Source organism: Apteryx mantelli, chromosome 2, assembly GCF_036417845.1.
Source record: "Apteryx mantelli isolate bAptMan1 chromosome 2, bAptMan1.hap1, whole genome shotgun sequence".
In the NCBI taxonomy this organism is placed as follows: domain Eukaryota; kingdom Metazoa; phylum Chordata; class Aves; order Apterygiformes; family Apterygidae; genus Apteryx; species Apteryx mantelli.
The window spans coordinates 51269933-51284359 of record NC_089979.1 but is presented as its reverse complement, the minus strand read 5'-3'; the positions used below and the strand labels follow the sequence as shown (position 1 = coordinate 51284359).

At 39.7% G+C, this 14427-nt stretch overlaps 1 protein-coding gene across 1 annotated transcript in view; it reads left to right on the top strand.

Moving 5' to 3' along the window:
* Nucleotides 1–14427, top strand: part of LAMA3 (laminin subunit alpha 3) — a 130872-nt gene that overhangs the window by 98552 nt on the left and 17893 nt on the right. The window contains 14 exon segments of the mRNA XM_067290025.1: nucleotides 1154–1204; nucleotides 1597–1748; nucleotides 2261–2371; nucleotides 2471–2582; nucleotides 3138–3305; nucleotides 4462–4658; nucleotides 6091–6207; nucleotides 6753–6907; nucleotides 8262–8403; nucleotides 9008–9107; nucleotides 9518–9634; nucleotides 9718–9897; nucleotides 11994–12136; nucleotides 13178–13354. Of these exon segments, the coding sequence (XP_067146126.1) occupies nucleotides 1154–1204; nucleotides 1597–1748; nucleotides 2261–2371; nucleotides 2471–2582; nucleotides 3138–3305; nucleotides 4462–4658; nucleotides 6091–6207; nucleotides 6753–6907; nucleotides 8262–8403; nucleotides 9008–9107; nucleotides 9518–9634; nucleotides 9718–9897; nucleotides 11994–12136; nucleotides 13178–13354 (1922 nt within the window).

Below are 14427 nucleotides of genomic sequence, written 5' to 3'. Positions count from 1 at the left end.
CTGTTTAACTTCCTGATGACTTAATGTGCAAGTGCCAAAGGAAATGGCACAGCTAGGCAGTTTGTTCCAGGCTGTTTCATGCTACTCTTAAAGTTCAGTTAATTTTATCACGGTAGCCTCTCACAGTTAATTTTATCACGGTAGCCTCTCACAGTTGCAAGCTGTTGTTGACTCTTGACAGCAGCAGCAAAGACTGCTATATCCTGTGTGCATCCTCTGAAGGAAAAGACTTGCTCAGCCCTTTTCATTTTCAACAGGAGATGGCAGCCCTGTGAGTTTTGCAGTAGCCAATAGGACCAAATCTGTTAACAGGGACCTAGGCATAAAGGTGGGGAGATTCCTGTCCTATATGATGATATTTTTAGGAGCCAGCTCCTCTCCGGCTTCCTAAAAGTTAGAATTCCGGGTAAGAATCCTACAAATGCCTGGAGATTGTTAACCTTCTTATAACAAGTTTTGTAAGAAAACAGCACATGGGACAGGCAGTCACTTGAGCTGGCTTGTTGGAAAGTCTGATGGCAGTGTCTATACCACCTGTATACCACCCGTATCTGTGGCCCAGGCTCCGTGCTTTAGGTTACGGACAGTGCCTCCTTCCATCCACACACTCAGCATTTCTCTCAAGCCTGATTAATCTCTTAATCATGCAAACTGGAGCAGCTATGAAAGAAGGCCATAAACACTTCTCAGTACCTTGTGGATTAAAATCCTTTGGGAATAAGAATCTGTGGTTCGAACGTGGATGCTGAGGTAGATAAAGGGTTTGAACCTATGTCCTGGGTACATGCTTTAACTAGTAGGCTCTATAGTCTTGGCTCCAATCACAGTATTATTATTCTAGGCAAAATGAAATAGATTCAGCAGCCTTGATGCAAGAGAGCTTCCTGCTGCTACACAAGTAGCATATATTATGAGGTTACAGTCCACTTTTGAGGGATGAATAAGATGTAGATCTCAGCAAGGCACAAGTGGGAGCTGAACTCAGCACTCTCAAGCCTTCTGGACATTCTAGCTAGTTCACACTGATTATGGATTTATGAGAGGGCTGCACAGTGTTTTCATGGCTGCCAACCATGCAAAGTGAGTGTAAAAATGCAATAGTAACATTTCCATAAGAAAATCTTGGTTACTGATGATAGTTTTCTGATTTCAGAATGTTTAAATAATGAACCAAAAGATGTGGATCCTGATGAAGATTGTGACTGTAAGTAGTAAAACAGAACTGCACTTAGATTGCTGATTTCTGGCTTTGGATATATACTGATGACTGTTTTAAAGGTGGCAGATTTTAAAAAGGCATGGCGGTGTCCTGTAATGAATCTTTAAAAAGCAAACAGTCAAGCAAACATTTGGGAAATATGATTAAAAAGGCCATTTAGCCAGATGTAGGTGGGGCCTCCTCCTCACTTCTGGGTTTGGTCACTCTCCTTAATACTGCGGGCCTTGTTGTTGCCTTTGTTCTTCAGGTGCCACCAGGTGACAAGCATCAAAAAGTTTCCACTGCATCTTATTTATTAATGTGCTCAGTGCAATGTTCTCTGTGCAAAATATCAATAATATGTATTGTTTTCCTTTGCTCATGCTCTTTCTCTTCAGCTTGCGATAGCTGTGTAATTACATTGCTGAAGGATTTGAGCACAATAGGTGATGAGCTTCAGCTGATTAAGTCTCAGCTGCAAAATGTCCATGTGAGTACCCACACACTGGAGCAGATGAGACATTTGGAAACACGCATCAAGGACTTAAAGGTACACACACATAAAAGGAGCAGTCTTAAATTGATTTCAGGTTAAGCATACAAGAGCTGAACCTGGGAATTTATGCCATTTTTTGTCAGTTTACAAGCAGACATTGATGAACTTTTAATTTCAAGTGCTGCATCTTGACAGTACTGGGCTCCACCTGTTGGCAGAAAGCTTTTAGTTCTATCTTGTGCTCTGAAAGGGAATGAGTATCTCTGCTTTTTCTTAGGCCTACTCAACTTGAAAGCTCTATGTTTGAGGTTTCCCTATAGCCCTATCTTTTTCCAGCACTTCATGCCTCTGAATTACTGTAAACATTACATTCTAAATGAATTTTCCTTAGTTGAAAAGCAGTTGCCGGACTCACAGAAACAAAGACCCAGCTGTTAAATTGGTCAGCTATGAAGTTAGTAATGCTGTCTTTATTTACCTTGGGCAAAGATCTAAGCCAGTGAATTTTTGCTCATTATCTCCTGTGTCTGGGTGATTTACTGAAATTCTTTTTACTTTTGTTCCAGGTCTTATTGAACAATTACCGTTCTGTTGTTCATAATCAGGGTTCAAAGGCAGATGAGTTGGAGACAGACTTCATTAACCTAAATCGTGATGTAAATGCTCTCCAGGAAAAGGTGACTTACTAAATTAATTTAAAAATAAACTTCTCTTAACTGCATATTAATTTGTTGTATCCAGGTATCTTTAATGTAATTGCTTTTTTCCCTTTCTAGGCTGAAATGAACTACAAGACAGCAGAGAGATTATTTAATAATTTTGGTGAAACTAATCAGAAAGGAAAGGATTTGGTTTCAAGAATACAAATAGTTGTCAATAATATACAAGGTAAAAATGGTTCCAATGGTTTCCAGTATGTTTTGTTTTATGAACAGTCTACTTACAATATTCTTAATTAAGCATGAGATTTTTTTCAGAAAACAGCTTCATAAAATAGAAAGTTAGACATAGGTGTGGAATTCACTCTTCCTATTAAAAATCTTATATATGATGCAAATTTAGGCACCTACCCTCCCTATATAGTGAATAGGGACAGAGAAGCTTTTCCAGGGGGCAATTTAGAGCACCTGGTTGACTGTCCTGACTTTAGCCTGGATTGCTAACATAGGGTATTTTAAATTAGATGCTTAAAATTATTGCTGGGAATTTGGTAATTTTGGACAAGTTTCAAGCCTGATTCCATCTTACTAACTTTGGTGGTGTGACACAGGGTACTTCTGATTGGTACAATTAACACAAAATGGATCTACTTCATTAATGAATTCAGGAATAGGCATGCCTTTTTCAGAAAGGATAGCAGCCCTGTGATTTGTGTCTGTTGCATAGGCTTAAGTGCATCCTCTGTTTGACTTCTTTTGACTTCTTTTGACTTCTTTTTTTCAGTGCTCTTGGAACAAATAGCTGGTACAAATGCAGAAGGTAACAATTTGCCCTTGGGGGATGCTGCCAAAGAACTGGCTGAAGCTCAACGAATGATGACAGAGATGCGAAACCGCAACTTTGGCCAACTGCAAACAGATGCAGAGGAGGAGAGAAGAGAAGCTCAGCTGCGTAAGGGCTTGTTCTCCCAGCTTCTTCTTTTGGTTCTCTAGAAAGATCAGTCTTAAATCCAAAGCATTATTGACTGTTTGGGATGGAGTGCAGGGAGGGGCATTTTGCAAGTATCGCTGGGTTTGTAGTAATTGTTAGTCAAAATCAAAGTGGTAATTCTGTAGGGCATTTAAAGGCATTTTTACTTTGTTATGAAAGAAACTGAGTTGGATTGGGGAAGAAACCCAGTACAGTCATCTTTAATAACTAGAGGAATGTCAGTAAAAAATGTAGCTGATTATATATACTTACCCAGTGCTTCTATGTATTATAATATATAAGATATGGTACCTGTAGCTCTTTTAGAAAAATTACACTTGTAATTTAAAGTCACATGTTAAGAAGCCAATAGAGTAATACAAGGCTCAGGTCATAAAAGGATAAGGAAGTACAGAAGTTTTAGTTGTACTCCATTTTATGTTCTCTGCATGTGTTTGACTGGGACAGCCAGTAACCTGATTCTGCATAGTAGAGACAGCAAGGATAGCAAGGTCACAGCCTTCTCTCCTAACCAGGGTTATAGCTGAGAAGTGTGAAGGACTTTATGAGTGAGATTCGTCTTCCTTAACTTTGGATTTTGATACCTACCTCTGAGCAACTCTTCTGTATCCTATGTGTAGGCAGTGAAATGGACACTCTTAAAGAGTGTGATTCATGTTACCTGTTTTAGGTTTCTACCTTCTGTGAGATGAAATGTGACCTGGAAGTGCATGTATCTCTCTGCTGATTACAGAGGAAGCTTTAATGACTAACTGGGATGCAGATGTCTACATTGTAGATGAAAATGGTGATGAAATTGTGTTAGTTTTGTATTAAAAAAGAAAATAATTCAATATATCCAGAAGATCATCCTTATTTAATTTAGAAATAGCCAAATAAATGCTTTTCTATAAGAGTATGCTCCATGTCTGCAGCAGCAGTTTTGTGAGCAAATTTGAGCCAGTGAGATGCTGAATAATATATCTGCTATAGTATTACTGATACTATAGCAATGCAAAGGATGTTTAGTCACATCACCACAGCTTTCTAATCCTAATGTTAAGCCCTACTGAAGGAGGTTTGTTTTGGTTCCCTTCTTCTCTGAACAAAGCTTTTCTTTCTGGTTCTGATACTGCAGTACTGGCACATGTTAAGAATGAACTACAAAAGTACCACCAAGAAAATCATGGGCTTGTTAAAATTGTGAGGGATTCATTGAATGAATATGAATCCAAACTCACTGATCTTCGTGAAGCTCTGAATGAGGCCACTGGACAAATCAAGCAGGCTGAAAATTTAAACAGAGATAACGGAGTTCTGTTGGAAGACATTAAGGTAATAGCACTTGGGGTTTGGGAGAAGAAAATTAAATCTCAGGCTATAGGGGGTGTTTTTTATTGCTGCTTTTGGCCTTGCAAAGCCAAGTGGCATAAATTCTTTAAACTTTCTCTGAGGTCTCTTTCTGTCAATCCACGTATGCCCAGGTATAAATGTAGTCTACTTCTACATGTGGCCTTTCTGTGTGACCAGGACAGTGTGAAAAGGATGTAGGTCTAGTGAGAGATAGGAAGGAGAGTCTCTGCCTGTCCATTCTCTTCAGCTGTAACTAGCCATTTTGTCTCCTATTCTAGATGAAATTCCTGATTCTGATGTACTTCTTGTAGTAATGTCCTTAAAGTATTTGGCTTTAAAAGCCATGAACAATGAAAGCAATAATGTGTGCCATACTGTTAAATTATTTTGGGATTAATAGTCTACATAACTGCTCCTAAGGTCTCATCCGAAAGGTGACAAGAAAGAGCTGTCATTCTTAAACACTGCTTAATTTTTAGAGTTTTTTATGAAATAATGCAAGAAATACCAGAGTGCTACAGGACCCATTCTTTTAAATGAATTGGATTTTTGCTGAAATATGTCACTGTTTTACCACACTCCTGTTCTCTAGTTTGCTAGCACGGGTTGACAAAATAATTTCTGCATTGACCTTTACCTTTAATTGTTAAGTTGTACCTTTATGTGCATGAACAGTACAATATGTGCATCACATCAGTAAGCACAGTTGTCTTAAAAGATGGAGGCATCTGTACATGTCATAAATATGCTGATACACTTCTCTGTTAGAGAGAGATTTGACATGTTACAATGATAGAAACACCACTGAAGAGGGTGAACACTCGCTTACCTACCCATACAACTTGTCTGATTGAGCTGATAATGTGCCTCTACCCCAGAGCTACTGTGTAAACTGTCACAGGGCTGCTCTAGACCAAGAAATTTCATTCGTTTTCCCCTCCAAGTCTTCATAGGGTAAGATGGGGAGGCTTCACACCCCCTTTCTGGTGAGATTCCCAATCCAAAGGATAATGTAAAGATTTTATTTCTGCCTCTGAGAAAGAGAAGCAGTCACCAGGGAGCTGTTGATATAGTTTCCAGATCTGAGAGAACAGAGACTTAGATGGTCTGTCTTGCCAGTCCATTTGAGTTCACTAGTACTACTTTTTCATTGTCTGAGAGTTAATAACTGAACTTCTGTAGCCTGCTGCTCAGCTGTCTTGAGGCGCTCTGCTGTTACTACTGCAAATTTCTGAGTTTCTCACTCTTATCATCATTAAGATGGCATTAGATCCTAAACACTATAGGCACCTGATTAACATAGTAAAAGTATCTTTGGAAAATCCTACTGCAAGCTAGACTACGTAGATATGATTTTCCCTGTCTCTCATCTTTGAACCAATCACATGTTATTCAACCCTTTATTTTTCCTCAGAAACGGATTGATGAGACAAATTTACATCAGAACAATATCTTGGATATTTTGAGCTCTACCCAAACTTCCCTGACACAAGCTAATGGTGTACTTGGATTATTGCAGAAGAGCAAAGAGGTACAGTTAACCTGTTTAAGTTAAGATTAAAAAAAAAAATCCTGCTGTCAGTGTAAAGGGTAGCAAACCTCCATGTCTAGAACGTGAGGCTTATCTGAGCCACACAAGAAGGGAAGGGAAGGATCTCAGGCTCTAAGAGGAGCCTGCCTGGACAAGTTCTTGGAAGAGAGGGTTATTATGTGTCTGAGAAAGACACTGAGCCACTGATGTTTGGGAGGGTAGCTGGGAGCAATATTGTTACGTGATTGTGCTGTTCTTGTGCATCTCTCTAGGCAATTGCTTTTAGCCACTGTCAGAGACAAGGTACTGGGCTAGAAAGACTTTTGGTCTGACTCAGTATGGCAGTTTTTATGTTGTTATGTAATGGACATAAAAGCAGAATGTAACGACTAGCAGTTATTTACAATAAACTCCAGAGTATGTGGGAAAAGGTTGTTTTTCCCCTTGGTCTTCTCAGGTGCAATGTATATGTCACACTAAAGGTGGCAAGGACAAAATCAAACATATATGAATACAGATTAAATTTTATCTTTATAAACCCATAGGAATATGAAAGTCTGGCTGCTCAGCTTGATGGAGCAAGGAAGGATCTGAATGAAAAGCTGACAAACAGTTCCTTATCAGCCAGCAAAGAACCTCTGGTGGTGAAGGCTGAGGATCATGCCAAATCTTTGCAAGCCTTGGCAAAACAATTGGATGAGTATGTTACCATTCTTGTAAATGAGCAAGTTTTGTACATCACATCCACGGTTGCAATGTCTGTAACTTCACTTGCTTTTATGACCATTTGCAAAGCCAGAAAAAATTCTGTTTGTGCCTTTTTCTGCCTCTACAGGATACATGGCAATTTCTTGCAAGCTTTCCCTTTTGCAGAAACGGGTCTTTCTGTATTTTCCTGAATTTTTCTTCTATTTTTCTCGAGAACTGTTTGGGGTTGAGAATAATGCATTACTGCACTACAGCAACATTTCATGAACAAGAGAGAAAATCCTCATGCAGGGAGTGGGAAGATGTTTAGAATAATTTTTGTAGTGTTATTTTAGGTATTTGTACTCATACCTTTATGATGGGAATGAACTGGGACAAATAACTGGGAGAAATGGTATCTTAGCAGAGTCTTCAAACATGCCTGTTTAGCATTAATGAGTTAAAGAATTCCCATAGTTTTCTCATCCTTCAAGGAATCTTCTAGAAAGGCAAAGATAGGAAAACTTGATATGACTCAGGTTTTCTCTCTCCATTGTTTGTACTTTACCTTGGAAATATGAGGGAGGTTTTGGAGGCCTTCAACAGTACTTTGGAAAGAAACAGAAAAAGCAGAACCCTAATTTTTCTTTGTGCAAATTGTTTGCATTTTGTCATTATATGAGCTATATATACCAGTTCAAAAAGTTAAATTCCAAAAGACAAAATTTAGCTGGAAAATTCTTGGTAAAAAACTGTTGGGTTTTTTTGTTAGTTTTCAGTGTGACTTTTTCAGTTAACAAGACAGTGTTCACACAAATACAAGGTAGCTAGTATTGGGTGGTTGCATAGCTCAAGTGGAATGGGTACAAGATATTTTCTCTATTGTTTCTTATTTCAGAGCTATCACACTGGTTCTTGCAGCAAGAACAAGTGGTCTCAAAGTTGCTGCCTTGTGCTCCATCAGTGGCCACTTCTATAGGCCACTGGAGCAGTCAGAAATTATCTGGAAGCTGTAGTGCTCTGAACTAATCCTCTGAACTGAATTATATTTTGGGGGCTGTGATGGAGGTGACTCACTGACCTGTGTGTTGGGGAATTCTCTCTATCTTAGTCACGCAAACACTACTTTGGATATCCACAATTGTATCTTGCCAAGTACCTGAACTTGTCCTGTCTTCTAAAGAATCTTTTCATATTGGTCTGCTTCTAAGTTTGACATTTTTGCAGAATGAAATTAAAGATCTAACTGAAAAAACATTTTCTGTATTGATATTGATTAAAAACTACTGAGTTCAGGTCTGTTCAGTATGCTTCTCGAAGTCTGTGGTCTTTGCAGAAGACTGCATTTTTCACCGTGTTTCCTACAGAATAAAGAACAATGCCAGGAAGGATGAGTTGGTAAGCTGTGCTGTGGAAGCTTCTACTGCCTATAACAATATTATTAATGCCATCAAAGCAGCGGAGGAAGCAGCCAACAGAGCTGGGGGTGCAGCTGACTCAGCTTTATTGGTAAGTCCCCATTAGTAGCCAAACGATGGTAAGTTTGTTACAGCTAGATAACATTTTTTACTATCAGAGGGGCACCAAAGTCAAAGACCTGTTTGTCTTAGCATGCCTTGTTTACCTGTGGCCATTATATGAGGAAGTTGCTGTTTTGCATGTTTGTATATTAGTCTTGCTTGAGCATTAAAGAGGCTAGTTACTGCCTTTCTGGTGAGGCTGTCCATGTGAATACTCCTTGTCCATTGCAGTGCAAAATAAGAGAGGTCTGCGTGACCCAGTACTGATAATCACAGAAGGTGGTTTCAGCTCTTCTCTTTTATTTTGCTCTAGTAATGCCCGTGAGTGCTCCAGCAGGAGAGTAGTATCTAACAGCTGTATTTCTGTAATTGCTGTCTGATGCCCCAAACTCTGTTAGAACTTTGTCAAAGACCAAGGCTGTGTTATGGCTAGATTAATCTGGATAATTGTGGTTGGAGGGTCTTGTTCTTTGCATGAAATCTCAGCCCTTGTGTATTTATTTTTTAAACTGGATTGGGCTATCTTTTCTTACTACTTAAGATTTTAGTATAATTATTAAAACAAACTTATAGTACAATGCTTCTATTACCAGACAGTGAAGAGAGAAGACCTATCAGGAAAAGCTGCAAGGTTAAAAGCTGAGAGCAGTGCGCTCTTGAAACAAGCACGGGAGACTGAAAGGACATTAAAAGGTACCAGAAAGAAAGCAATAGCAGAAATGTTGGCACAGTATTAGAAATTTTCATTGAATGATGCAATTTTCACAGTTCAGTGAAGCATTTCAGCACATATTTAACCAGATGAGGATAGTGCCATTAAAATGGAACATATCATGATAGTTATTTTCATGGGCAAGGAAGTAGATTTCTCACCTCTGCTATGTTTGGGAATGTGAGGTGTCCAGCTGTTCCCTTTTCCCTCTTTTCGCAGCATTCCCCTCCAGCAAAACTTCCAAGCCTTGCATTTGTTTTGCAGTACATTCAAACCTCAGTGGCAATGTAAGATCTGTTCAGTGGTGCAGACTGATGCTACCACGCGATCTGTCCATCAGAGAGGTGGTATTTCTGTATAAAACTCTGAAGGCAGATTTACTGTTTTGCAGTTATTGGTCCAGACCTTGAAGACATAAATCAAAGAGTCGGTGTTGTTGATGGACAGAAGGATGAACTACAAATTGATCTTGTTACTCTTCAAAATAATCTCAATGGGATAAACAGAGGTCAGTTACTTACTGTTCACTTTTATTTTCCCTTGTTCACCTATTACTATAAGAATCTGTACATGTGTTTGTGTGCGTTTCAGATGATATCGACAGCAAAATCACCAATGCAAAGAGCATGGTAAAAAGTGCCAAGGATGTCATGACTAATGTATTAGGTGAACTGCTCCCAATTCAAGCAGATGTGGAAAAAATTAAGAGTACCTATGGAAGCACACAGAGCGCTGACTTCCATAAAATGTTGACGGAGGCAAACAATTCAGGTGGGTGTTGTAAGTGCTATTGCAAGTGCTCACCGTCTGACACCTGTTAAATCACTGTTAGGTGAACCCAGTTAGTTCTGCAGCAGGAATGGTCTTCTCTAATTTTAGTCATCTAAAAGTTAGGCATCTAGCCTATGCTAATTATCTGAACTTCTTTTATTGCCAATGGAAAGAGACAGACACTGCAGAAGGTAGTTCAGGCCATCCTGAGTTATGGGTTTAAAACTAATCACAGAATCACAGAATGGTTGAGGTTGGAAGGGACCTCTGGAGGTCATCTAGTCCAACCCCCCTGCTCAAGCAGGGTCACCTGGAGCACGTTGCACAGGATTGCGTCCAGGTGGGTTTTGAATATCTCCAGAGAAGGAGACTCCACAACCTCTCTGGGCAACCTGTTCCAGTGCTCTGTCACCCTCACAGTGAAAAAGTTTTTCCTCATGTTCAGATGGAACTGTCTGTGTTTCAGTTTGTGCCCGTTGCCTCGTGTCCTGTCACTGGGCACCACTGAAAAGAGTCTGGCTCCATCCTCTTGACACCCTCCCTTCAGATACTTGTACACATTGATAAGATCTCCTCTCAGCCTTCTCTTCTCCAAGCTAAACAGGCCCAGCTCTCTCAGTCTTTCCTCATAAGAGAGATGCTCCAGTCCCCTAATCATCTTTGTAGCCCTTCGCTGGACTTGCTCCAGTAGTGCCACATCCCTCTTGTACTGGGGAGCCCAGAACTGGACACAGTACTCCAGATGTGGCCTCAGCAGGGCTGAGGAGAGGGGGAGAATCACCTCCCTCGACCTGCTGGCAACACTCTTCCTGATGCACCCCAGGACACCATTGGCCTTCTTGGCCACAAGGGCACATTGCTGCCTCATGGTTAACCTGGTGTCCACCAGCACTCCCAGGTCCTTCTCGGCAGAGCTGCTTTCCAGCAGGTCAACCCCCAACCTGTCCTGGTGGCTGGGGTTATTCCTCCCCAGGTGCAGGACCCTGCACTTGCCTTTGTTGAACTTCATGAGGTTCCTCTCCGCCCACCTCTCCAGCCTGTCCAGGTCTCTCTGGATGGCAGCACAGCTAATACCATGATTTGCTCCTGAAGTCGTATTTTCTACTACACTGACTACAGAAAAGACCTAGACAATTAGACTGTCAGCTGAAATTAAGTGAAGTGGATTCCACCCTTAGCATCCATTGTATACAAAGACCATGTAGAATACAAAATAAGGGGCAATCACAAAGCCAAACCACTTACAGGGATCTTTTTTCATCTTTTCAGCAACTTTATCTGATAAATTCAAGTGAGATAAAACATTTTGAATAAACAAGATAATTGTAACAGCTAGCACTGGGTGTTACTGCCGAGTCATGAATCATCCCTGCAGATATGAGATCAGTTTAGAAGTCATATTTAGAAAAATAATAGGTCTGGATTTATTTTTATTGGGCTTCTGCATCTTTAGGTTGCAGTCTTCTAATGTTTCCATCTTTTCTTTGCAATCACAAGAGCTGAAAAATTGTTTCCTGTTTAATGAAAGTTGAGATTTTCATAATATCTCTTCTTCTCCTGAAACTGAACCTTCCAAAATACTGTGAGACTCACTATCGAACTGTGATGACTGACAACCCTGACACAAGAACATAAGAAATACCCTATTAGGTCAGACCAATGGTCTCCCTACTCTAGTATTCACTCTTCAACAGTGGCGACAGGAGATGCTATTCAAGGGAATGCACATAAGCCTGACCCTATGTGTTCTCCATTACTCCCCTAGTATCCGTAGTCAATGGATAATAGTTTTAAAGAGAACATCCATGCCTCTTATTTAGTAGCTGTTTGTGGATTGAATTTATCTAACACCTTTTTGGAACTGCTAGTTCTGTCTGCTTCCGCAAATACCTTTGGTCAGAGATCCCAGGAGTATAATATTTACTGTGTAAATTGCTAGTTTCAATGAGAAATCCGTAGTATTGTGGAACTGATGAAAACAGTTCTGCAGTCACCCCCTTCACTGCTTTAATGATAACCATATAATCATTTCTCATATTTTGCATCCATTTTCCTCCTCCTTTCTACCCTCAATGATGTTTTTTCTTTCATTTCAGTAACAATGTTGACAAACACGCTTCCGGATCTATTCAGCAAGATTGAGAGTATTAACCAACAGCTAATGCCAATAAGCAACATCTCTGAGAACGTAAATCGCATAAGGGAGCTTATTCAGCAGGCAAGAGATGCTGCAAACAAGGTCTGTCCTGAACACTGTCCTGAGCCTGTCCTGAGGTCATGGTTGATCTCAGTGGCGTGGGCACACAGCAGTGCTTTTATTCTTCTTCTAAATCATTTTGTTAAAACGTGCATGAAAGACGGGACATAAATTCAACCCAGTAGCACCACCCAGCACTTACAGCAACTGTGAGGATGGGAATTATAATAATTCATACATAATAGAGTGGTGGATACAGTACCATCATATAGCTTCCTTCCTGCTCCTTCCTTCCTCTTGTAGTTTTTTTTTTCCAGATCATCTCTACAATCCCCATTTGTACAATAGTCTCTTTCCTTCCAAGGTATGTTGTGGTGACTTTTCTTTGATAGCAGGGGTAAAGTCAGCTCTGTAGCTCAGAGGCAGGGTTCTCCACCAATGCATGGCTCGTGGAGCACTGGTGCGTCCTAAAAAGCTGTGTAAGCATGTGCTGCTGCCTCTCATGTCTCTAACTGCCTCACCACATTAGAAGTCAGCTACTAACATATTCTTGTTAGGATGCCCTTTTTCCATTTAAGCAACTGCTATAGTTGCTCAAGGGATAGTGTGGTCTCGGATAGCGGCAGAAACGTCCCTGAGGTAATCACAATTAACATAGCGTCCTTATAATGAATAATATGAATCTGTGACCCTGGTGTAAAGAGCTGTAATAGAAGATATCTTTATTAATAGTGGTTCATTTTAATTTCCAGCAATCAAGTCCAGCTAAGTGAAGCATGAAGATATGTAAATAGACATCTAAGTAATTTGTAGGTCTGCTCTTTAGAGCTGCAAGGCACATCCTCCCCTGTGTGTACAGTGAAGGTAACAATTATTTGACACAGGTGCGGTGAGGGTTGATTACTAAATACTGAAGAAAAAATGTGCTGTGTAAGTGATAAGTACTGATAATACAGTTTTATCCATCCTGATTCGTAGTTATATTGTTTGTTAGGATCAGAGCCATTCATTCACACAACAGTGAGATAAGTAGAAATACCTGCAGCAGCTACTTTTAGCTAACTGAATTTGTTTTCTTAATAGGTTGCTCTTCCTATGAGGTTCAATGGCAGCTCTGGGGTAGAAGTTCGACCTCCAAGGAACCTTGAAGATTTGAGAGGCTATACTTCACTTTCTTTCTTTCTCCAAAGACCTCAGAAAAGATCAGATATCCTCCAGAGGGCACCAAATATGTTTGTCCTGTACCTGGGTAGTAAAGATGTAGGTATATTTTGCAATTTAATACAACTTTTAAAACAGGCAACATGCTTTGAGAAATAAACAAAAGACAATTTATTTTGATTGAAGTTTGTAGCTACTGTTAGCCTAATTTTTTATAATTGCCATTATGTGGTGGAAGAAGTGTCCTGTTAAGACCGGTTCATTCCTCCACTGACAAAGTAACTTGTTGGGTGAATAACTATTTTCCTCTTTGACAGTTTGTTGTTTTGCTGCTTCAGAAGTTACTTCTCAGTCATGGATATCGTCATATAATCTTGTCAGAACTAGCTGTGTTTCTTCAGCACTCAGCACAAACTCAGTTCTCCTGTTTCAGATCTTTGACTGTTATCATAAGATAAAGAACTGTGTTTTTCTGTATTAGGTAAAAAAAATGAAAAAAAGTGATCTTTTCATTTTAAGACTCAGCCTCTCACCTCTTAATTTCTGCCTCTCCTGAATATGCAGAATAATACAGACTTGTTTGTACATTCCTGCTTGCACAGGCACCAACAAACATTTCAAATTTTTCCTGCACATGAGATGCCTAACTATGTATTTTTATGTCTTTTTATCTGACAGCAGCTGTATCTGTAGTAAGTCTTATGCATAGATTGACAGCTGTTTAAAGGTAGTTATTCTACACTGGATTTCACCCTTTTTCTCCCCTGAACATCTGGCCAGGATACCCATTGACAGAGATTTAATTTTTCCCTGTGAAAGATGGTATGTTGAAGAAATAAAACACAAATTTTGGGGGAAAATTACTGCTTCTAGTCATCTCAGTAGGAACCGTTGCCCTTGATTGAGTGTTGTTCCTAATGTTCCTTTTATTTCACAGGAGTGTTGAGTCTACATTTTTACTAAATGTGTCACATTTTCATGACTTTAGCCAGAAGATGTTACAAAAGTGGAAATTATTTTAACTATTATTGTTATAAAAATAAAAAGCTACTCATGACTCCTCAGTTAAATTATAAATACCTTCACTGAATCAGTGCAACACATAGGACTACAATTTATTCTTCCCAGAAATAGAACCGATAAATTTAATAAAAATCTGATCACAGTGCTTT